This window comes from Parambassis ranga, chromosome 8 (genome assembly GCF_900634625.1).
Source record: "Parambassis ranga chromosome 8, fParRan2.1, whole genome shotgun sequence".
NCBI classification, from domain to species: Eukaryota; Metazoa; Chordata; class Actinopteri; family Ambassidae; genus Parambassis; species Parambassis ranga.
In genome coordinates, this window is record NC_041029.1 from 13,199,076 (window position 1) to 13,223,189 (window position 24,114).

Genomic DNA, 24,114 nt, shown 5'->3' on the forward strand with positions numbered 1-24,114 from the left:
TCTTGATTGCCTTGAACAGACCTGTACATCCACAAGATTATTGTGGATGTACTTATTAAATGGGGAATGTAGCTCTTTGTCAGTGCACACTTCCAGACCCACCAGATAAAGACGTACAAAGGAAATTATACTTTATTCTGTTGAAGAGAATTAAATCACTCACATAGTGAGACTAGACTCAAGCGCACATACAGTTAATCCATAAGAGAAATCATGTAGAAAAATGTATTGCTGCTTCCACTGTTTTTTGTAAACCATTGTTGCCAACCTGATGATCTGTTTACCTTGGCTAAACATGTCCAGTTAGCAGTTTTATTTGGTACATCTGAATATACCAGTAATAGCCCAACACAACAGTCCAGAGACGTTCTGATCAACATTATCATCACTGCATTAGACTGCCAAGTTCCTATTATTGTGTCCACCACATTTTGTTGTAATATGTTAGATGTTTACTATAAACTGGTAACTGAGAATACATCACGATAAATAAAACAGATTCTCCTGTAGATATTCTGAGATTGCAGTGTAATGATACATAAGCAGTATGACAGCGTAAGGAACAAAACACATTGCTTTTCATTGGAGGATGTATAAATATTAATTTGTAATATTTTTAAAGGAACAGTCAGGAAAGTGATTTACAGTTTTAAAAGAGTGGTTTTGACAAACATCAATGTATGAAAAGCAGTTTGATCATCAGAAAGGTATCTGAGAGCTTCGGGTGGGGTACAATACTGTTCGTAATTCAACCTTACCAAGTGCCTAAAATAAAACAGTGGGGATCCATTTGGAAAAAATAAAGAAAATATAATGGCACCATTTATTAAAAAATTACTTTAATGTTAAAAATTCATATCATGAGGGATGATGTGCTGCAGAAATGTCCACGACTGATCAAACAGGTGGATGGATGGGGGGGAGGGGGGTCAGCCCAGGTATCTGATTACCAGGAACATGAAGACGCAGGTCAACAGCATGCCTCCGATCATGATGAACTTATCTTGGGTGGCTCGTCTTTCTATGAATCTCATCACTGTGTTGGACAGACCCAGCATGTTGGCCACATCTAGCATCTTCTTATGGGTCCCCTGTGCAGAGACAAAACAGCCATACTTGTGTCAACTGTAATGATCGAGTTTGCATTACATGACCACGCTGTAATTATCTGCTCTAATTCATCTGATTGTTGATTGCCAACTCCCAACCTGACGCGCCGCTCCGTCAGAGGTTTCTCATGGCTAGACAACAAGGCTGTGAGCACTGATCGACGGACACACCCTGATAAGAGGAGCCCTGGAGCAAAACCAGGAAGCCCATCTCCTCCCTGGAAACAAGTACTCACCCTCTAGCTGAGCAAATGCACACTAACAATAAGGCTATTGTGATCAATGTAGACACCAGAAACTGTGTCAGGGACTACAATTTAATCAGCTTTCTTACTGTGTGTGTTTATACAAGTGTCTTGTGCTCAACTACAGATACAGAATCATTTTCGTGGATCTCAGTCATGTGAATTTACCTTGAGTGTAGATCTCTGATCTCTCAGGCCATTCAGGATGCCACTGCCACTGCCCAGGAGGTCATCCATGCCTCTGTGTGCGTTGTGCAAGTTGGTGTTCAACTGAAGGGTTTCATCTATAGGGATGGAGGTATCTGCATCCTACAAAAACAACACAACCAATCGATTTTTAGAGGTTTCACACCACAAACTGAACTTAGTCACTATTTCCCAGAGTACTTTGCACCCTGTTTTTTTGTTTTTGTACTGTGCATTTGGCTCACATTGGTAGTGAAAGTGCGGCTCATGAGTTCCTCCCTCTCCCTCTCTTGTGCCTCTTTGGTGTACCGTCGGTGCTGAAAATTCTGCAGGGCACTCCGGAGGTGTTGAACATCATACTTTAGCTGGTCCACTCGTCTGAGAGAAACAAAAGGATACAAATGTTTATTCATAAAACATTCTCTTTTTTTAACAGACCTATTTTTACCAGTGGGCTCTGGGCGCACTTGCTCACCGGGCACATATCTTTTGTGCTTTATTTTTAAGCCGTTACTTACATATAATGCTAAGTACTCCAAGTTGTTCTAAACAATGATGAGAACATTTCTTTAGTCCTCTAATCTCACATGGTTGGAGTGAAGTATCTCTCCCCTCTCCTTGGCTTTCACTCTGGCCCCACTTGAGACCCCCTGAGATTACAGGACTGCTGTGGGATGGGGCGTACTGCGTACCCTAAGGCCTGTTTACCCAGCTCAGAAATGAATCTTTGCCCGACACAGCAGGAATGCTGGTGATGACAGAGCTTCTGAGCAAATGTTTTCATAGAGCCACGTCGCCACAGGGCAGTACAGGGGCCTGTCTCATCTTCTGCACCCTCACTGTATCTTTATGAGAAATCGTTCCCCCATGCCAGTTCTGGGGCTTTATGGTCACCATCAATTGAGCCATTCCAAACTCACAATTTGGCGTTCTGGCGGCGGTTCAGTGGTTCCTTGCTGGCTAGGATTTCAAGGCGTTCTAAATGATTGAAGATCTGGTCGATTCTGGCCTGCAGTTCATTCTCCAGTACTGTAGGTTGAGAGAAGAAGTATTGTTTGGGTGGCAATCAAAAGTGCAGTGATCCTCACTCATTAGTAACTGTATAGGCTTACATCCTCCCCTGTGTTAAAATTCAAGTTGATGACATAATTTGTGAAGGGGACGTGGGGGGAGGAGGACTGCCCGGCTCCCACTATCATCTGTAAGAAGACCCTCCCAGCTTCTGTCACTGCACCCACCCTGCTGTTTCCTGCCCTGGCACCAGCCGGGCCGAGAGCTGATCCGGCAGCCACCGTGCACACAAAACAACCCCCCTTCTGTCATTATATCCTAAATAGTAACAAGCAGCCATAACAATGAGCACTTAGAAAGCCATTCAAAAGAAAATAAGACTAGAGATGGTGTCATCATCACTGACCTATATACAAAGCCGTAAAAGAGCTGAAAGAGAGTACTCACAGTGTACTGATTGACGGTCTGTTCTCTCGAGATTACCCATTAGAGACTGGACCTCTTGGATTTGCCTAATCCAGAAAAAATATGATGTAAATGAACATGAACCGGAACGAAAAAAGAATACAGTCATTTAAAAGCATTTTTTCACATTTAATAACGCCTGCTGGATTACCTTCATTACTAATAATCACAGCATGTTGATAATAGTCACGGTTAAAAGTCAAAAGCCAGGCAATTAGCTGATTTACGTGTACACTCGTTAGCAAAATTAGCTAATAGAGTCTCTACGGATTCCACAGAAGAAATGTGCACTCACTTGTTTGTCTGGTGATAAAGCGTGTCCATTTTCCGTGATGTAATGAAACGCCTTTCCTTCCTTTACTTTATAATACTTTATTGTAACACCTTTATTCTGACAGGTGGCTAAGTTAGCTGGCTAGCTAACGGTAAAGGAGTGAACACGTCATCAGCAGAGAGTTTGTGTACGGAAGAAGGAAAGCGGAAGTGGCGCGGTTTCACCACAAAGAGAGGGATAGAAGAACGAAGAGTGCTCACTCCGCCCCGGTTTTTGGACACTGAAGCTCTAACTCCACTCGTGTTCTTGCATTTTCCCTTGGTTAAAGCTATTTCTCTGCCGTTCTGTGAGACGAAGAAAGTACTAAATAAGTAATTAATAAAAATAAGTAATTAACTTCTTTCATTGTTTTGTCAAAGCGGCTGTCAGTTATTATACACAATGTTCATGAAACACCACCTAGTGTCGGCGCCGCTCAGTTGCAGACAAACTGGTAAGGAACCTAGCACAAATGCCGTTTTTATTACGTGTTATGAATGATTCTTGTAATCCTAAATGTCGTGATATATCAGTAAGGTAATACAGGATACCAGTGAATGTCGTGCATACACCGAATACTAGCTCAAAACACTTTATGAGGACACTTTCCTTCAGGTTATTCACTTCTCAAATTTAAACCCAGGCTGTAGGCTACATTTTCCATTGCATTTGATATTCTTTTAAACGTAATGGCTGACAGAGATCCTTTGTGCCCAACTGAGACAAACTCTGAGAGCATATAGCATAATCTGTTGACATGTAGACATGTGACAGGAAAGACTCTGAGAAACATGTCCTGAGGCTAGCAAATGTCAGCTCTCCCTGACTGGCTCTAATTAGGCTATCCTCTGTTTTTCCACAGATAGGTGTCAGACTATTCCTGTTTGTCCATCCAGAAGCTTCCCTCTTGCCTGCAGTCACAGACACCTAAACTAATATCAAACTTTACATCATGAGGTGAGATTACAAGTCACAGATTATGGTAGAGGGGATGTCAGGGAGGGGAGATGTTTGTGAATCTGTCACAGAGTACTGTGTGAAAGTGGCATAATTGGATTTCCCAGAACAAGCTGTGAAAATTTCACAATAGTGATTTAATGTTAGGAAAATCACCTCGAGGCGCTTGCCTGGCACCTTAACAAAACCACATCTCAATCACTTTAACCCGGACCTCCATCACTGCGGAGTCTGCAGATTAGTATCAGGGAGTCCAGGAGCAAGCAAAGCAAACTCATCCTTGTAATTGGTGGCGTGAGCTGTTACGGGCTCCTGTTTGCCAGTGATAGCTGTGTTTGTTTTCCTCATCCAGCAGCACAGCAAGTCAAAAGTAGGCCCAGACAGTTTCCTGTGACTGCCTGATGGTACACAGAGTTGATGGTTGTATCTTCAGGCTAGACACTTCTCAACAGAGGTCCTTTTCACCCCCACCCCCCACATGTCAAAAACTTTGAGATCTGTTCATGCCACTTCTTGCTCTTGCTGTTCACCGTTTTCGGTTGTCATAACATATCCGCGGGGCAGCGGTTGGATGTGCGCAGCTTTAACCTGTTGCTAATAGTAGAGAGGGAGCAGAGAGAGAGAGAGAGTGAGAGGGGAATAAGCAGCCCCCAAACTTTTCCCGAGCACTACACGAGTCGCATAACACCCCTCTCTCTCTCTCTCTCTCTCAGGGTCGTGGGGTTCTCTCCGTCTGTCCTTTATGTTTCAGCCCTGAGGAAAGGATGAGATGAGCTTACTGGTTTCCCTCCACACCTGAGCACCACGGGCACAAACTGGAATCCAGACTCCAGGTGTGGAGCTCGATCACGCTGACCGAGATATGTCATGTGCTTACACCTAGTTTGATGCACAAATAATCACGGTCAAAACTTAATGCATGCTTATTGTGTAAACTTAGGGCTCTATAGCCCTTAATTTTAAGAAAACGGGTTACATATTATGGCTCATGTAGATCCCATAGGTTTCTAATATTTCCAAAATAAATATAAATAAAATAGATTTTTAGTGCATATTAGAGCTTTAGTGACGTTGCAGTGCGTTTTTTTTTTAGCTCGCAAACTACCTAATACTGCAAAATAGTGTGCAGCTGGAATGGGTCCTAGGGACTAGGACTACAATTCACTTAGTGGCCACAGGTGTCACTACACCATCTTACATATCTTTAATGAGTATTGTTATGAAGAAATATCTTGTTTGGAGCTAAGATTTTAAGAAGAGATGCGTGTTAGAATGAGATTCAAGTGAAGCCTATACTCTTTATATGTGGCTGTGTTGTCACTGGATTTTCTGCCGTTTGAGGCGCCAGACTCTTTGGGGGTCCTAGCTGGAACAAGACAAACCTTAGTACCGGATCTAAGGTCTCCCTCATGTTGGTTAGACAAGATGGCTGCAGACTTATTGCTGAGTGGAGGAAGAAAGCGCTCAGTGTACTCACAGACTGCACCCCCCCCCCCTTCTCCTCAATAACACTGTTTTGTTCATCAAGAGAAAATGATATGTTATTGAATCACTTGTGCACAGTGTACTTAATAATGTTTTCCAGGCAGTATAATACATCATAACTCTACAATGATTGCCCAAGACAGACACACTGAGGGAAGAAGCCAATTATGAGGAGTAAAATTGCCTTGGGTCAACAATTTTTGGATACCAGTCATTTTTTGAAGGCACACTGATCTTCTCGCTCCCCCCCTGAGGGAGATGAGCCACTTGTCTTTGAAGCTGTGATGAGATGCTGAATGAAAGCAAATGAGGGCCTGTCAGAGATGACAGGAGAAACTCATAAGCTCCCAGCTTCTCAGTGGCTTTTGGTGGGAAAAGGGGTCCAGGGTTTGCCACACAGCCTCTCCACTGAGATCTGTTTGACCGTCGCCTTTTAACAGTGTTAAAAGGAGACTGGTGGTTACAATGGCTGAGCATAGCTGCAGTGAGATGAAACGCAGCTACAAAGAGATGCAAAATGACCACAAAATGATGTAAACAACCACTAAGTGGCACAAAGGTTACACAAAAAGTGGGTCTCATAATCTGTAGTTACAGCTTGCAGCTCATGTATTTTTTATAACATTGTATCAACATTCATTATTAGTTCCAGGATCAGCAGTTCAGGATGACTATCTTTGTTTCTTGCAAACAGTAATCATACAGCTGTCAGACCCACACACACACACACACACCACCCTGTGGCCATACCACCTGTGACACCCAGAAGTCTAAAGGTTGAGAGATGCTGTCCACCCCTGTGGCTGGATGACGGCTCAGCAGGGAACACAAACAGCCATGGCACAGAGCGTTGCGCTGGGCTTCCCCTAACCTGACAGCTTTCTACCCACAGTCATGCACTCACTCTAAAACCACACATTCGTGATTAAGTCGTAGGTGTCAGTTTGGCTGGAGCGTGCGGTTTATGCAGCTCAAAAGTCAGCAGACTTTGATGGCACGTTATTGTGTGTCTGAATCCTTTAATGACAGCGATGGTTTCATTTTTAATACGCTCACAGCAGAACAGTCAACGGATGGCGTAATTGCTGTAGATATTACAAATAATCACAGACAACATACCAGACGTATTTTTCAGAGATGTTGCTGGTGTAGAGAACACACAGCTCTGGCCTTTATCTTTGTGTTTTTCTTTCCTGGGCATTGTTGATGTGGGAAAGTTGTGTTTTTCTTGTGATGGAGGTCAGAGAGTTTGTGTGCATTTTTGCAGCAGAATGTGTTTGTGAGCGAGAAAAGGAAGAGGAGTACCATATATTAAGAGGGGGTCAGTCTGTTATGTGATTGCACAAAGTCTTATCATGTCCTATCAGCAGCAGTGGCCATGTAAACCCTACTGTTAGTGATGCAGGTGCTTCTGTGGAGCGGCATGGGAACAGCCTCCCCCAGGCGTTTCCCAATGGGAAAGGGGTTAGCATTGGGGGGGTTCACAGCAAACCATTCAGGAGGAATCTAGTAAACATGTGCATGTATCTTTGCTGTGTGAAACAAGTTCACAAGCACCACTGCGTCAGGGCACTGCTCTAACAGCTTTGTGTTGTGATTAGCAGTTTTCCACATCCTCAAGCATTTATAGCTATTTCTGCCTTTTGTTTTTATTTTTTTAATGTTCATTTAGTGCATAAAATGAGTCTAGTGTGACAGTGTAAGGATTTGTGAGGCTATACTTTGCCACAGCTGGCCTTTGAACTAAATACTAACATGCCTAAATAATATGTTGGCATATTAGCACTTAGCTCAATGCTAACATTCATCCTAGGTTGCTAGGCAACAAGAGAGATGCATCCGATAAACAGGAAGTACATCATCTCTGCAGCTTGCTTTCAGTGTTCGCCATCTTGGCTTCATACAAGTATGCTGTTTAAACACAACACTTTAAACATTCAAAACTCACCAAACTTGGTAGAAAAATTAATTCGGCTGAAAGATTTTGAAATTTGCTGACTTTTGAAAGGACATGGGAAAATGGCTCTATAGCGCCCCCTAACGCGTAGCCCCTCTTGCCGGTTTGACACAGGATCATGAAAATTGCCATGCATATGTATAGCACAAAAATTAGACGCACAAAAAAGTCTCTTGGACCCCCTCTCCAAACCCAACAGGAAGGCCGCCATTTTGAAGTTTGCGTCTATTTTTGGCGATTTCTGACCCTGCTACAAAACTTTTCACACCTTACATACTTCATCCAATTCCAAAACTCTGACAAAAGTCTTACGGTGTGGTGGGGGCATGGCCTCAAAGTTTGGTGATTTCACAGGAAACAGGAAGTCGCTATAACTTCTGTGTTTACTGTCCGATCTGTACCAAATGTAACATGATTGATCAGAGTCTGACCCTAAACACATCTATACAACAATATTGAGGTTTTGACAGAGCGCCACCTACTGGCTACACAAAATGTTGCGTTATCATAGGTTTTTCTTCCTGCCCCCCTGGCCTGTTCAGCAGTAGGATCATTAAAATTGGCACACATATGCATCACCCCAAGTCACACAAAAAAGTCTCTTGGACCCCCCCCCCCCTCCAAACCCAACAGGAAGTGCGCCATTTTGACTTTTGTGGCCATTTTTTGCCTATTTGTGACGCTGCTACAAAACTTTTCATGCTCGCATACTTCATCCAATCGAGCTGAAACTCACTGTGTCCACTCAGGACACCATAGGGAATAGATGCATTCCAAAAGTCTTTCAAAAGTGCTACGGTGTGGTGGGCGTGTGGCCTCAAAGTTGACCATTCGCCATAAAAAAGAAACTCGCTGTATTTTCTGCAGTACCACCAACATACTTCATGCAATGTGGACAAACTCTTACAGTACTGCTATGGACCTGAGTCTAAACAGATATATATGCTAATAGGATGATACGGGCATAGCGCCATCTACTGGCGACAGGAAATTTCTCTTGTAAACATGTGTTCGTTGTAAGTCTCTGGAAATGAGAGGAAAGGAGAGCATAAGAGAAGACAGCATGGGTGATGAGAGCAGAGGAGAGGGGACAGCGATGGCCCGGCGGATCGCAAGGTGTGCGAGGGCCCGCAATGCTGCTTTATGTAGCTTTATTTGTCTTTATCCTTTAACTTTGTGAAATATATTCAACTACCTTCCTTTATCATGCATACTGCTAAAGGATTCCTTTTCTGTTCCATCTGCAGGTTAAAAATCCATCAATTCAACCCTGCTGCCCGCTCAATTGACCGTCACACGTGTATACACGCACGCTTCTTGTCACCCACAGCAGAGAAACTCAGCCACCATCCCAACAGCGCGGCCCCCCCATAGAGGTATGCACTCAGCCTTGTCATAGCTCTAGGCAGTGCATGTTCTTGTTGTGGGTTGAGCAATTGCATTAGTCATTTCGCATTCCAAATTCCTACCCCATGCCGTATTCACGACTCGCTCTCTGTCTTCCCTCTTTTTCTTCACCTAATCCATTTCTCTCCTCTTCATCATTTAATTTTCCCCTGTGCGATGTTAGGGTGTGGGGATTAGGCCCAGCGCTGATGCTATCTTCTCTTTGGAGGTGGAAGTTTAGATGTTTGACCTGAGGCTCAGAGGTTCCGATTACAGGACAAGACTGCGCTTTGTGTCCTTGAGCAAAAGGCTTCGACGCTTGAGTTAACATCTACTGTTCTTACACAAATGAGTGATGTATAAACCTGAAAGCTATGTAAGTTGCTATGGATAATATCTTTTTTGCTAAGCAACACAAATTTAATACATATCTCAAAAAAAACAAAAACAGACCCTGCTCTGGTTTGCCAATTCATCTTCATCTATCGTCATAGTAACCTTTACCTGAACCAAGCAAGTGCAGACACAAAAGATAGTGTTACCATCCTACATTATCTATGTCATTTAGTGTCTCAGGGTGACAGAGTAGAGCTTCCAGCATATAGAGCAGGCCTGACTGTAGCTCACACCCGCACAGGAAAAAAAAAACCTCACTACAAACACAAACATATCACTCCCACTGAAGTGACCACAGGTGTGCGCACGGCAGGTATGCTCACACACACACATATGCAAAAAAAAACCCCTTCTGCCCTCACCTGTCTCATGTCAGGACTGTTTCATACACAACACAGGAGCTTGCACGCTGCACCCCTGCTTGGTCCAACCCCCCTACCACCACCACCACCACCAAAACCACCACCCTGCTCAAAGCAGCCATCCTCGGGGCTTGTGCGTGCGAATCCGGCTGTGGACTCAGCAGCCCCCACCGCCATGCCCCCTCCACACAGAGTAGTGAGGGAAATGAAGGCTTTAGGAGTTCATTATAAAACAACAACAGCAGCAGCAGGGGATAGGCCTCCTGGGGCCACAAACTATCCCATCTCATCCCTCCATCCTCATCTTTTTCCTTTATGTCCCTCAATATCTCAAGCCCAGTCCGCCTCGCTGGCCGTGACACACTCCTCTGTCTCGCTCCTGATCCCTCAGCTCTGCAGAGAAGAATGTTGCTTTTTTTTTAATATACAGCATTCATGCTGAATAAAGTTAAATATTGATCTGCAATATTATAATATCACGGGTTAATATGTCAGTATGTGAGTCAGTAGTCTGACCATATGAACTTGTTTGACCTCAGGAAGACACTGATGCATGCTGCCACATTCTCAGCTTTGTTGTCTGAGAGGGGGAAATTAGCTTTGTAGCATAAAGTACGTGCACAGGTAATATGGTACTGCTGTTGTATTATAACATATTGTTGCTGTCCAGTAGAACCAGTGTGTCTCTGAAATGTCAGCTTCTGTTGGAGACTTTTCTCAGCCCTTATATGAGCACAAATATGGCTGAATATGTAGGTGTACAGTATATTTATCAATATTTTGGGTTCTTACACCCATCCCAGGTGTAGCATCTCATCTCATCTCATCTCATCACATCAAGCTATCATTTGTTCTAACCATACTCTTCTGTGCATCATAAAATGAGATTTTTAAAGTAAGAGAGTAATTTTCTTGCAATACTTGGGGTCTGAAGTTGATGTTCTAATAAGGAATAATAATGTGTAATCACAGTAATTAGAGAGCAACATCAAAAGCAGCAGAACGCACACTATAAATACCTCATACAATGGCCCTCTGTGTGCTGTAGGTTCGCCGATGCCTTGCATATAAGCGGATTGTTATGATTCACGTATAATAGAGCTTAAACTGCTCTCATCATCGGCCGTTTGTAACATTCTAATGGTGATTTGGGGGTCAAACGCCCAGTGAGACGGCACTCCTCTGACTCATCACCTTTGTCATCATTATGATTGTCATCGCGGTTGGTGTGCTGGCCAGAGGCACAACACCTGTAAGCATGCCCACCCACCCATCGCCTCTTTAAAACCGGGTGGTTAAGGGTGATGAAGGTCGACCGCAGTGTTTTCAGATGAAAAGGAGGGCAGGGCGGCATCGGGAGGAAGTGTTTTTTTTTTTTGTTTTTTTTTAATGCTGGGTAGATGCACGGGCGCTGAGTTGCAGGCAGGTGCATCGCACTCTGCTTCCCTCAGGCGTGTGTGCATGTGTGTGATGGCACGACAACAACAAAACACTGATCTCACAAATGTTACATCCATTTATTCATTTAAATAAGAATGTAAAGATTAAAAAAAACTTTTGAAATATGGGGTTTTATATATATAAAACCATAAAACCAACTTCAAAAGAACTGTACAAACATCTAAAATATGATATTTAAAACAAATGCAGAGGGAAAGACATGTATCTACAGAGGATAACTCTGCATAGCTCATAAATCTTGCTGATATTTGCCAAAAAAATGAAGTGAGGTAGAAAATGATTCCACATTGTCAGACGCCTGGAGCGCTGATATGAGTTATATTGTAATCATTATATAGAGAGAAACTGGCCAATAAAAAAAAAAATCAAACTTTTGGCTTCGGTGTGCACTTTTGACCTGCACATATGGACATACAGAAGAGAGGGGAGGAAAAGGGGGGAGTGGGGGGGGGTAAACATTTAGTTTGATTAGCAATTTAGGAAAATAAGGAGCATGATTGGCCTTCTTCAAAGGCAAAAAAGATGTGGTGGAATTCAGTCTTTGAAGAGCAGTTCAGTCGGGCAATTTTAAAACTTAAACGTGTGCACTTCTTTTAAAAATAGAAAGCCGAGAAATAGCATGCTCACAAATTAAGACAGTGTTTCCCCTGGCTATTAGCTCAGGTATTTCCCTTTGTTGTTGTGTGGAGCGCACATTAGTAGAGATTTCCATAGACATTTCCATAAGAGCAACTGAAACCCAGCTTCTTTTCTTTACACGATAAGCCTCGTCACTGTATGTAGTTACAATGTATTTGAGTGGTAGTGACCACCTTTACACGTCCAGTGATTCTATTAACTATACATTGTGTTATATGTAAGTGCTTTCAGCAGACAACACAACACAGCAGACACAGACGCAGACAGGTAGATTCCTTTTAAGGCCATTTCGGCCTCATTGGCAACACAAGAGTTAAAAGTATGAAGCAGCAGTACAACAGACAAAAAGGCTGGTACAATAAATAGTCAAATGGATGGGGTGTGGGGGGGGGGCGATTACATACAATACAACAAAGTCTCTTGCTTCGTACTGCTGGCGGCATCCTTCCAGTCCAGTACATGTTTATTATAAGAGCTTGTCTCCCTCCTTGCCAGAAGAGGATTTCAGTGCATCCAGTGAGAGAGAAGCAGGGCAAAAACATCCTCACCTACAGTAAGCTGTTGCAGTCAGTGATGATTAGATAGCCATCATTATTACGTTACATTGATCCCTCCTTAAATAACATGCAATTCAGAATGGAGGTGATCATATTTTGCAGGTGTACACCTCCTCCTCTCTCACACATGTCTGACACTCCACGTGGCAACACCAGCGCACCTGGCAGTGGCAGGAGAGGCTGGTGAGGCGCATGGCGGTGTTGTAACCCCGTCCGCAGCACAGGCTCTGACAGCTAGTGTCTTTAACGCACGACCGGCCGCCCGTGCCAGGGGAGTAGCGGGAGGGCCTGCAGAAGCTTGGGGAGTCCTCCAGGTAGACCAGGTCAGTGGTACGGAGGCTCTGGCCGTAGCGCCGGGGGCTGGCGAGCTCGGTTTCACCAGTGGCCGCGTTGGTGACGCTCAGAACCCGCACGGCTGTGTCGTATCTGTACTTCAGCAGCCGCCCGGTGTCGTGGAAGGGTGACAGCTGCTTCCAGCAAGTCCGTACTGCGCAGGAGCCGGAGACACCGTGACACTTGCAGGTGGTTTTCAGTCCGCTCTTCACCGCCTGAGACAGGAGGAGGGGAGGGGGTTAAAAAAAAGGGAGAAATGTCAGCTCCTTCAGTTTGATTCATTACCTGGCCTCTTATCTGGGAGGTCTATCTGGACAGAGGGAGACAGTTTCCTGCAGGGTGTGTAAATGGGGGTTTAGGGGTGGTGGTCTGTGGATATGTGCCTTTAGCTCACCTCAGTCAAAAATTTTGACATAATGGATTGAGCATGTCGTATTTCATTCACCTCACATTTCTCACTTGGACAGCTCTTGCTTTTTTTTTTCTTTTTCTTTTTTTTTGTTGGCTCCTCAATGTGTTGAAACTAGCTCTGTCTGCCTGAAGCCCGAGGCAGAGGTGACAAACAGCACAGACAGTGGAATCTCTCCGCCCTATTTTTTAGTACATGCCTGCTCATGGAAAACATCGATAAGAATTTCTGTGTGAGAAGTGCCAGAAAAATAAAGTGGCGGCCTGCGATGGCATTTTAGGTTAATAGTTCACTGAGCTTGATGGTCAGTGATGAGAGCGCAGTCCCTCAGGCTGCTGTCTTGGCAGGGGCCAGAGACAGGTCATACAGATACAGAGCCAGAGGGGAGCTGTGGCTTGAAAAGTTCTACTCTATTCCTCCCTTTGCAGGTATGAACCCCCCCCTCGGGCGGGCTTCAGAGCCCCATTAACCGTGAGATGAGGGGATACCTAGCACTTCATGTTCATTTGGTGTAAACTGAGGAAAACATTTAACTCAGCAAAGATGAGATAAGATAGTGTTCTTCCTGTTTTTTAGGTGTGAGCTCCAGGGGCCTGCTGTTTCAGAGCTACACAGTGGTGGTTATGAACATTAGCTGGATTTATGAAGAGCACAGTGATCCAGTAAGTGGAAAAAAATGCTTGCTCGTATATTAAAAAGAGGCCACGGTTATAATCGCTCTCTCTCTCCGACATGAGACCTTTAATTTTCTGTTGGCCCGCACAGCAAGCTTTATCATGCCTGAGAACACCTGGCTCCAACCATCCCAGAGCCATCTTGTCTCCTGAGCTTCGCTGCCTCGCCCACTGCCTCTGTGTTATCCACGCCGGCCTGCCGATGGCAGCAAATAAGTAAGGGGAGTGGGGGCGTTTGTCTGGCTGGCACCTTGAAAAATATACAGGCGAGGATTACAGCTCTGAAACATGTGATCCTCAGGAGTGTGCCAGGGGTGTAATCGTCATGTAAAATTGCCGCCCAGCTAATTGAGCAAAGTGTGGCTTAGGTAGATGTGTTTTTTGTTGTTGCCTTGGGGTTGGGAACTTCATCATAAAGGATAAAAGTGGGGTATGGATTTGATGTAGCACTCACCCGGACTCCAACGTTGATGTTGTGGGCATCGATCTGCGCCCTCAGGTCTTTGCTGACCCTCTTCTGGCCCAAGAACTTCTTCAGGAACTTGGTGCTGTATTTCAGGTTGTCTCCGCAGACCCCCCACTGCCACGCTTCCCGATGCTGGATCCCAGGGGAGTCGTCGCACGTGCACCTCTCCATCCGGCCCGAGCTGCACGCTTTGGCGAGTGCATGGGTCAGCGCTGCAGAGGACACCGCCAGCAGGAAGGCGGTCTCTTTGAATGCTGGGATAAAAAGAAATCCAGTTCAAGTCATTTCTACATGTATAAATGAAGAGCTATTTGTGGGATCAGAAGCATGTGTGTGGAGCGCATATAGCTTAAGGGATTTAAACATCATTTACAATCTTCTAACTGTCGTTTTGTGCCAGTGATTAAGCCTTAAAGCCAACATGTTTACAAAGGGGTTACTATGTTGTCATACTTTACAACAACCTCAGCGATTCCACGACTTTTCTTGTGTCGTAACTCCTCTCCTGACCTTTCCTTTTGCTCGTGCACTGTTATTTGCTTCACCCAGAGCCATCAGCAGGGTATATTTTGATCCAATTAATTATTATTTTGACTAGAAAGGATTTTCCCAGATGAAAGTGGGTAATCACACCACCCTTTTCCTCTGGGAATGGGCACTTTCCCCGAGATAAAAATAACCACATGGCTCAGGCACTCTACACCGCACCACATTTCTTGGCTTTCTACACCCTAATTACCTCTGTGCTGACCTGTTCATGTTCTCCCACACGCTTAAACGTCCATATGCATCAAGCCCGGGAGATCCCAGAGCATTTTGTGTTCACAGACCGGCAGGAGTTTTGGGCTGTATGTGCAATATGGTGATCCAAGAGGAGCTAATCGATGGTTATATAAAGACATGCAGTAAATATTAAAGTGGGGACAACCAAGGGTTTGCTACAAGTACACACTTACAACTTTAAATGCAGCTGCTTTATCGTCAATAAAAACTGAACTTTAAACTTATGTCTGTGTTGTAATATCACTGAGCAATGAGGCACTACTAACAATATAATATATGTATATATTTATGTATTCCATACTGTCTTCCAAAAGAAATGACAGTGGGTAGGATCAGCAGGACTTGGAAAATATCAGAAAGGTTTAGTAAAGTTGTGATGTTCTCATGTTTTGCTTATAAACTTTTTGAATTGTTCAGCTTCCTCGTCCCTCTCTCTCTCTCTTTCCAGATTACTTGATGTTTATCCAGATTAACTAATGTTGCCACAAACATCAGAGCCCTGAAGGATCCTCCTAGTTTGAATGAGAATAGATACTTGATGGGGGAAAAAAACTGTTACCCACCATGTCACTCTAAAAAATACTGTATAATAAAGAATAAAGTTAAGGTCTATAGATATGCCCACTGAGCAAAAACCAACATAATAGGACCAAATTAACAAAACTTAATCTGTTTTTGAAATTTAAAAACTGAATGCACTGCGTACCTCTTTTCAGAAGGCTCCCCCGGCCATCCAGGCTGCAGTTCCAGCGCTCGTTCCGGAACTGATACCGACACTCCAGGAGGCTGAGGCGCACCGACTCCCGAAGTGTCTCGGCCAAACCGGGCTCCCTGCGGCACAGTCTCTTCTGCCGCCTGGTCAGAGTCATCTGCTCGCACTGCTTCAGGTGGGCCTTTCCTGTTGGGGCTTCATTGGAAAACGGACCTGGTAAAAACACCAAGGGTTCCCGACCTGTCAGCCTGGGAACAAAATAACATAATTAGAAACGGTAAATCTCGGACAAAGTAATAATAATAAATGCAATTATGAAATATTTACTACTTTCAAATATTCTCTCACTGCCATTATTATTTGCGTAAAAATTTTAAAATGACAAATTTGTGTCTTTCTGTGATTGCACTTTTTTCTTAGTCAACAAAAATTAGTACATTTTTTTTCAATGCATGCAGAAATAGTTGGAGCAAACTTCGTTGCAATTAACACTGAAATACAAATTGTTATACGCGCCTTGTATTATAATTACAACAACCTATTAACAAAAATGTTGTGGTTTTACTGCACAATCAGATTTTGTTTAGTTAGGATTAGCGCAATTACGCGTGCGTAATTTGGGTAAAGTTTATAAAGCTGTGGTTAGTATTGCTTCTATGCAAAAAAAAAAACAAACAAAAAAACACAACAAATGCAATAAACTAAAATAATTGTCAAAAGTTAACAGTTAGTTGACAGACCCAAAGTAAGCTGCAGTGTGCGAGAGAAGGATGCAGAGCGCAATGATTCGCAGTAGGCAGGCAGTCCTTGGGAGCCTGGAGCGCATGGTGCCGGGTTGGCGCAGTTCTTCATCTCGCTTATTCTTCAAAGGAGAAAGTCCTTGCCGTCTTGTCGGCGCTTCTCTCTAAGGGGGCCCCCACAATGCACACAGACTTTCAATCCGGTGCCCAAGGCCCAGTGGTCCGCTCTCCGCATGGAGGCAGGGCTGTTTCAGTGGGGGGGAGGAAGCATCATCATGCCGCACCCTCATTGGATTCTCACAATATTGTTACTGTATGTTCCCTCCCACTGTAACGCCACCCAGGTGGACTGAGCTGCGAAACCACTGGGCTTATTATCTGCAGTGATGTAAACCATCGACGCACCTGAGTGGCACATAGTCATTCTCGCCTCCATCCATCATTACGCACGAAATCAAACGAACTCTTTTTATGAAAATGCATTAAAACAATTCTGTCACAGGTTTCTATAAACTCATCAATCCTGTAAAAAAAACAACAACGGCTAAAAGAAACAATAGGAGGTGCAGGTGCTTCATGATCCCTATTGCCTGTTCATCAGATCAAAGTTTGCTCCAACCTCTTCCAACTCCATCCAGAGAAAGAGAGAAATAGCAACCATGGATGGAGCTCCATCTAGTGGAGAGAGGTTTGAATAGATACAAACAAACAGTCTGTCCAAAAGCAACCATGAGAGTTAAGACAAGGCTGTGAACTGACAGTTGTATTCATTAATATAGGTATTCTTGTAAATGTTGCCTGATGTTGATACCTTAACCGTGACTTAAAAGTCATTTATAAAGCTAGACAAGTTCATTTCTTCTTTTACAGACAAGTGTGTAACATCCATCTTTCATAAGTCCTGATATTGATACTACTGATATCGTTCTACTATAACCTCTAAACTTTCAGTTTCATGCCTAAATCGCTCACTGTTTTCTAAATCTGATGTTATATTTGTCAATATTAGATTCAAATACCATACAAATTTATTACAAATTATTTTATTTTATTAATTTAATTCTTTGCTATTAACAGATTAAACTGACCCTGCATTAGAAGTTTTCTATCCGCACTCCGTGCCATTTGGTGGCGCAAATCTGACATTTCGATGTTTGCAGCGCTCATAAATATTCCGGAGAAGAAGAAGAACAAGAAGCGGAGGAGTATGATGACGAAGAAGAAGAAGAAGAAGAAGACGACGACGCCGGAAAACGCCATTTTGTTGTTGAACTGGACCAGTGAAGAAGGATCGAAAAGCGATAGTAAAGGTAAAAATGGAAACTTACAAATCTGCGCTCAATAAAGATGTTTTCGTGTAAATAGAGCTTAAGACCAAGAGCCTGTTAGCATCTCTAATGTTGCTGTTATTTTGGAAAGCTTGAAGCCGGATACTTCAAAGTTCGTTAGGTGTTTCCCTAGCAGTTCAACTTTAGCACGACTATGTCGGTTTCTTGACATTTTGTGGCTGTATAAAAGCTTCGTTTTTTGTTTTATATTCCACGGCAGTGGTAATCACTGTTGTGTCTCTGCACAGAGAAATTTGTATAGCCATTTCGAACGTAATTCTGACGTAAATTCTTAAAACACTTGTAGGTTGCTAGCTAGCATTAAGAGCTGTCACTTGTCGTTAACACTAGGCAGCTTAGCCTGCTGAGCCTAGTGGAATTATTTCTGATGTGTGAAATATAGTATAGTGTGTCATTTTACTTTGCCCAAACTATTGTATTATTTATATCTGCATCGAAGCACTTGCCTCGCTTCGTCCTGTATAAACACGCGTTTGATTTGCATCAGAGATTACCTCATCAGTTTACTCAAAATAATTAATCGGCGATTTATTGATTAATAAGAGAACGTTTAAAGGCGAGGTAATTTTCATGATATATCCAGAAATGCCAGAAGACTCTTCCATCCGCCTGAAAACAATCCCTTTAATAATAGAGGGACTGAAATCCTTTCCCCAAGCTCGTATCCAGGTAACCGGCGGCAGCCATCTTTGTAGTTATTCACAGACAGTCACCCAACTCATTTGGACAGATGGATAGATCTGACAACATGGGAGGCGCAAGCTCCGTCTAATCCACAGGTGGCAAAATGCTGTCACAAAGCTGTAGTCATCTATACTAAAAATACTTAATTTAATAACACAGTTTTACAGAGGAGAAAATCAGACTTTTTATTTGTATTTGTCTTACATTCTCTAAAACCTGTAACCACATCAGTGTCTTCTTTGCAGTAACATGAACTTGTCAATCCTGTTTACAGAAAGAGCTTTCCAACTATTTACCAGCATTTCCTTATTGTCAGAGATACGATGAGTGACCATTGTTGTTAGTGTGTAATAAGGTTTTAGTAATCTCATTTCTGTACTCTTTGATGAGCTACATAGCAGTGTCTATCCACTTCCATTATTTTGTTAAACCCTGGTGTGTAATAAACCCCAGGGCACCCTTTGTTTAATTATTGTGCTTTGTTTTGTTTTTGTTTTCAATGGAGATAGGCTGTTTGCTGTGTGCCTATTGTATCTGGCTTTAATCAGCTGATTCATTATTGACAGTGTTATAGTGTAGGGCTGTAGATTATCACACACAATTGCTTGGAGTTAAACCATTGGTTGCTCTGCATATTCCAAACCTTGCTGTCCAATGAGTCATTTCCATTCAAACACATTTTGCGGTACAATCGGTAGAGTGTTTTACAAGGCAGCATAGAGACTTTGTATTTGCATTCCTCCTCTTCGAACTGTCTGAGATGGATTCAGATTATGAGATTTCCTATTTGTGCCGTCTACAATGCAGCAAAATCTTGTACCTTGTTTGGGCTTTTCAGATTAACTTACTGGTGTTGTTACTACCAACCCCCATTTCATGCTTAGTTTGAGGAACTCTTCTTGTAACACTGGTGAATTGGTGTCTGTTAAGTTTGCACTGTCCCTGCCATATGATCAACCTCAACTGCTAGTCACAAGTACATGTTGTATCTGTGAAGTTGTTTTGCAATATTTCATGACAGTGTTCACACTAATGACTAACGCACAAAATGAGTTTTTCATTCGTTGTCATTTGTCCCAAACATCTGACTGCACAGACATAATTCTAATTACTTCAGTTATCAGTGTCTCAGATTTTGTTTGCACCATATGCCAAAGCATGCTTTTTGTCTTTACTTTGCACATACAGTTTAACACACAGAGTAAAACAAGCTGAAGCATGACTTTGTTGTAAAATCTTTGAAATCTTTGTAGGATCAGATAGTTGCCCGGCAAAAATAAGAACATTGGGAATTCAAGCAAAATGCCAAACACTGCGTGAATTTAGGTTTTCAAATCTGTCAAGTGTTGTTTTATACTTTACAGTACGGTAGTTGTTTGTTGGGCACAGTAAGATGTCTGATTACATGCCTTTAGACTGCATAAACCTGGGCTCATACTTGGCATACGTGGCTTTACCTGCTAGTTCAGGTTGGACGTCTTAAGACTGACAGTGATGTAACCTTGCAATGTGTGTCCATTTGATGGGTTTATATGTGTCATTTATCCCAGCTTTACAACCTGCTTTTTTTACATGTCTGTTTTTTTCCCCTGACTACTCATGTGTAGAATCTCTCCGTCCTATGAGAGAAGGGCGTAATTGTTCTATTTGGTCATATAACATTGGCACGTGGCACCTGCAGATCAATGAGTGTGCTCTCTGTATTTGTTCCTTTTTATCTCAGCACTTCAGTCATTGTTAGCTTGGCTGTGGCACTGCTTGTACAGCATATGGGGTTAGGAGGAAGTTTGGTAAATGACAGAAGCCTTTTTTATGCAGTCATTAAAATGCACACGTTGATAATGGGGTTTCTGTCTGTTACAGTCAGACAAAACTGTGGTTGTTGAATCTGTAACAATTTGTCATTGTTTGCCAGTTGTCTGACAGCTACATATTGTATCCCCTTGCAGGTGAGCCAAGATGGGTAACTTTGCTAGTTTGTTCAAAGGATTGTTTGGCAAGAAAGAGATGAGAATCCTAATGGTAGGACTGGATGCTGCTGGAAAGACTACCATCTTATACAAACTCAAACTTGGAGAAATTGTTACCACAATCCCTACAATTGGTGAGTCTTCTCCTGTACCAAGTGTGTCAAGAGTTTCATAGATGACCACTTGTATATCTATGGGAAGAACATTTTCTGTTAACTCTTTTCATCCACAGGTTTTAATGTTGAGACGGTAGAATTCAAGAACATCAGTTTCACAGTGTGGGATGTTGGTGGTCAGGACAAGATCAGGCCACTCTGGAGGCATTATTTCCAAAACACACAAGGTGAGAGAATTCATGATATTTCACTTTGTCACGCAAGCGTTAGCGCTGGACCTTTCAGGCATTATTATAAACACTCCTCTCTTTTCCTTATTCAGGCCTAATATTTGTAGTGGACAGCAATGACAGAGAGCGAGTGGGCGAAGCAAAAGAGGAGCTGATGAGAATGCTGGCCGAAGACGAGCTGAGGGATGCCGTGCTGCTTGTGTTTGCTAACAAACAGGTACATTTGTGTCATTGTCCTTCAATCAAGTTGTAGGAATTCTGTCTTCTGTGATGTGAGCACTGAGCAATGTTCTAGAACAGGCTGCAGGCTAACACAACACAAATAACAATGCGGGAAGATAAAGTACGACTTGATGAATCTATAGTCCCACTGTGTGCTTGCAGGGGTCCTAACACACTTGAGCACAGCTGCAGTCACATGTTCAGCACTCTGCTGGTCATATGAATGCTGATCGTGGTTCCAGCTCTGCTCAGTGTGCCTTTATGTTTGAAGTGCTCTTTAAGATGACTTATCCAGGATTAACAAAACAGCCCTCAAACCATTTGGTGCAGATTGTAACAGGGATTTTTTTTGTGTGTAATCTTCTTGTTAATCAATAAAAGTATTTTTGCTCTTTCAGGACCTTCCCAATGCCATGAATGCAGCTGAGATCACAGACAAGCTGACCCTACACTCCCTGCGTCATCGTAACTGGTATATCCAAGCCACATGCGCCACTAGCGGAGACGGTCTCTATGAGGGTCTGGACTGGCTTTCAAGCCAGCTAAAGAATGCAAAATGATCCTGTCTTTTAGCTCTGTCTGTATTGTTTTGGGAGTCTGCACTGGTCCAGGTCTCTCTCTCTCTCTCTCTCTCTTTCCTTTCTCAGTTTCTCCATTTCCTCTGAAGCATTTGACTTTTCAGCCAGTGCCCCCCCCCCACATCTGTGTACTGTATGGGTGTGTTTGGATGAGTATTTTTGGATGAATGAATGTATGCATGTGTGTGAGCCATGTGGGAGCAGCCCTGCTGTGCCTTGGAACACAGTTTGCTCTCAAATCACCTCATTCCTCCAGTGTCAGCACATCCAAAGGCACTGGTTCTCACAAAGCAAAGAACAACGCTGTCAAGAATGTTTGTAAAGAGAAAAAACCAAAAGGTACCAATAATTCAGTTTTACATCTGTTACCTACATTACAGCCTTTCATTCACCCTGCAAAGATGCACGGCATACCACAATGTAACTTGTCACATTAGCTAAAATGAAATGACATCTTGCATCCTGGAGCAGCTCATATTTGAACATTTTAACAAAAAGCATATGTAAACATACAAAAAAGCAATGTTGATGTACTGCAGGTCCTGTTAAAAGTCAGAATGTAGTTGTTTTCAGTTTCTCTGTAGATAGATTTTCTTGTTTATAGAAATGTATTCATTTTTTTTTAGCTCTGAAAGGTATACCTTTCAGCTTGGAGTCAGTCTTCATGAGGTCTTTTGTTTTTTTTTATATATATATATAAAGAACTGAAAGATCCTTTATGACTGGATCTAGAAAAAGGCAATAAATGTTGCAGCGCATGTTTACATTATTGGAGGTTATGTAGATATTGCAACGTTGTGTTTATCCTCGAGGGGCTTATGTGTGTTTGAGCTTACACCCAGTCCACTGGAACAACAAGGCCTTATGTTGCTCCCACTCTGGCTGTTTTTCTTTTGTATGTAGTTCTTTAGTTTATGGTCTGTTTTCTGTTTTAATCCACGCATGACCTGGTTTACTTCTGTATGAGCTGACGCACCAGGTGTGCTGACCTTTTTCTGAGTGAAATGCTCTTGGGACCAATGGGTTTGCTTCAGGAAAGGGCTTTTGTGTTGAGCTCCTTTTTGGATTTTGCCTATTAGCTTTTGTGTTGTGTTGCCTGTTTTTTTCCCCCAGACACACACTCTTGACTAGCGCATTAGCGCTGTGATACACGGACCGGTTAAATGGGAAGTGTATCAATCAGCTCTGTAAATGCTTCCTCAATTCTTCAGGCTTTAATGGTGTTATCTACATCAAATTATGCACGACCTCATCAGCTTGCACAACACAAGCCCGCGCAAAGACAACAGTTTGTCTCTCAGCCATTGCAGTGAACCCACACACACACACACAATAAACGCTCTTCACCAGCATGGAAGAATGTTGCACCAGTTCAGCCAGTAACAGTGTAGTTTCCCAAACTCTTCACACCCAGTATGAATAAACCGATGTTAAACAGCTCACCGCCTTTACTGAGTGAAGAATACTCTAAGGTTATACTATCACACTGACCTCAAAAGGAACATTCATGTTCCCGTTTTTATTTTCCTACAACTGGACATTTGGTTAAGATGTTTTGTGTGTAACTGATGATTGACTAATCTTACCTTCATCCTTATGTTTTACATAATCTGAGAAACAAGAAATACAAATGTATATTTAAGACCCTGTAGAAAATGGATTGTTACTTGATTTCATCCACCTAGCCTTGTTCTGATGTGATGCTTTAATTTTCAGTTCTGTTCAAATGACATGGGATGTGCATATGTATTTCTTTTTATGCTTTTTTTTAAAACTCATCATGTAACATCTGATAAATGCACTATAATAAAGAGATCTATTATACATCGATGAGAGGCAATATACAGGTTATAAAACATTTACAGAAATCCATTTACCGGGAAACTTAGCAGCTGCTTTCTTTGACGTAACATAAAAAATAATATACTAATTAAAGGACAGCTGATGGTTACTGCAGATAGTGTCTAAAAAGACTACACATCAGGCATTAATTAGTTAAGAACACAGCACAAAGATTAAAAATGACACACAGAGTACAGTGTGCTGCCTTTAGGGAGGTTTCCTACTGAGATGTCATTGCTTATCACTCACTGGTGGCTCATTGCAGCTGCTGCAGTTGCTGTGGAGTAGAATCAACCCTCAGGGCCCCCTAGCAGCCTGGAGCCTGTGTGCTGTACGGCTTTGTCTGACAGAAAACAACTTTTAACCGAAATAAGATTATCCAGTGGTTTGAACCACACCGCAGCACTTGGGATCCCCTCTTGTTATTTTAGTGTTGTTTTTTTTATTGCTTCAGAACCTGAATCCAGCTGAGATCAA

At 42.8% G+C, this 24,114-nt stretch overlaps 3 protein-coding genes across 3 annotated transcripts; 1 reads left to right on the top strand and 2 right to left on the bottom strand.

Moving 5' to 3' along the window:
* Positions 1-114: 114 nt before the first annotated feature.
* Positions 115-3,480, bottom strand: gosr2 (golgi SNAP receptor complex member 2). Its single transcript, XM_028411521.1, has 6 exons — positions 3,312-3,480; positions 2,999-3,063; positions 2,461-2,569; positions 1,786-1,918; positions 1,523-1,663; positions 115-1,091 (listed from the first exon to the last, which is right to left on the bottom strand). Exons 1-6 carry the CDS (start codon positions 3,338-3,340, stop codon positions 930-932), a joined length of 639 nt encoding a protein of 212 aa, XP_028267322.1. The 5' UTR covers positions 3,341-3,480; the 3' UTR covers positions 115-929.
* Positions 3,481-11,527: 8,047 nt separating this feature from the next.
* Positions 11,528-16,844, bottom strand: wnt9b (wingless-type MMTV integration site family, member 9B). Its single transcript, XM_028412204.1, has 4 exons — positions 16,647-16,844; positions 15,901-16,154; positions 14,400-14,665; positions 11,528-13,077 (listed from the first exon to the last, which is right to left on the bottom strand). The coding sequence occupies exons 1-4, from the start codon at positions 16,730-16,732 to the stop codon at positions 12,619-12,621; spliced, it is 1,065 nt and encodes a 354-aa protein (XP_028268005.1). The 5' UTR covers positions 16,733-16,844; the 3' UTR covers positions 11,528-12,618.
* Positions 16,845-17,828: 984 nt separating this feature from the next.
* Positions 17,829-23,625, top strand: arf2a (ARF GTPase 2a). The gene is made up of 5 exons (XM_028411509.1): positions 17,829-17,956; positions 20,629-20,783; positions 20,882-20,992; positions 21,088-21,212; positions 21,616-23,625. The coding sequence occupies exons 2-5, from the start codon at positions 20,639-20,641 to the stop codon at positions 21,775-21,777; spliced, it is 543 nt and encodes a 180-aa protein (XP_028267310.1). The 5' UTR covers positions 17,829-17,956; positions 20,629-20,638; the 3' UTR covers positions 21,778-23,625.
* The last annotated feature ends 489 nt before the right edge of the window (positions 23,626-24,114 follow it).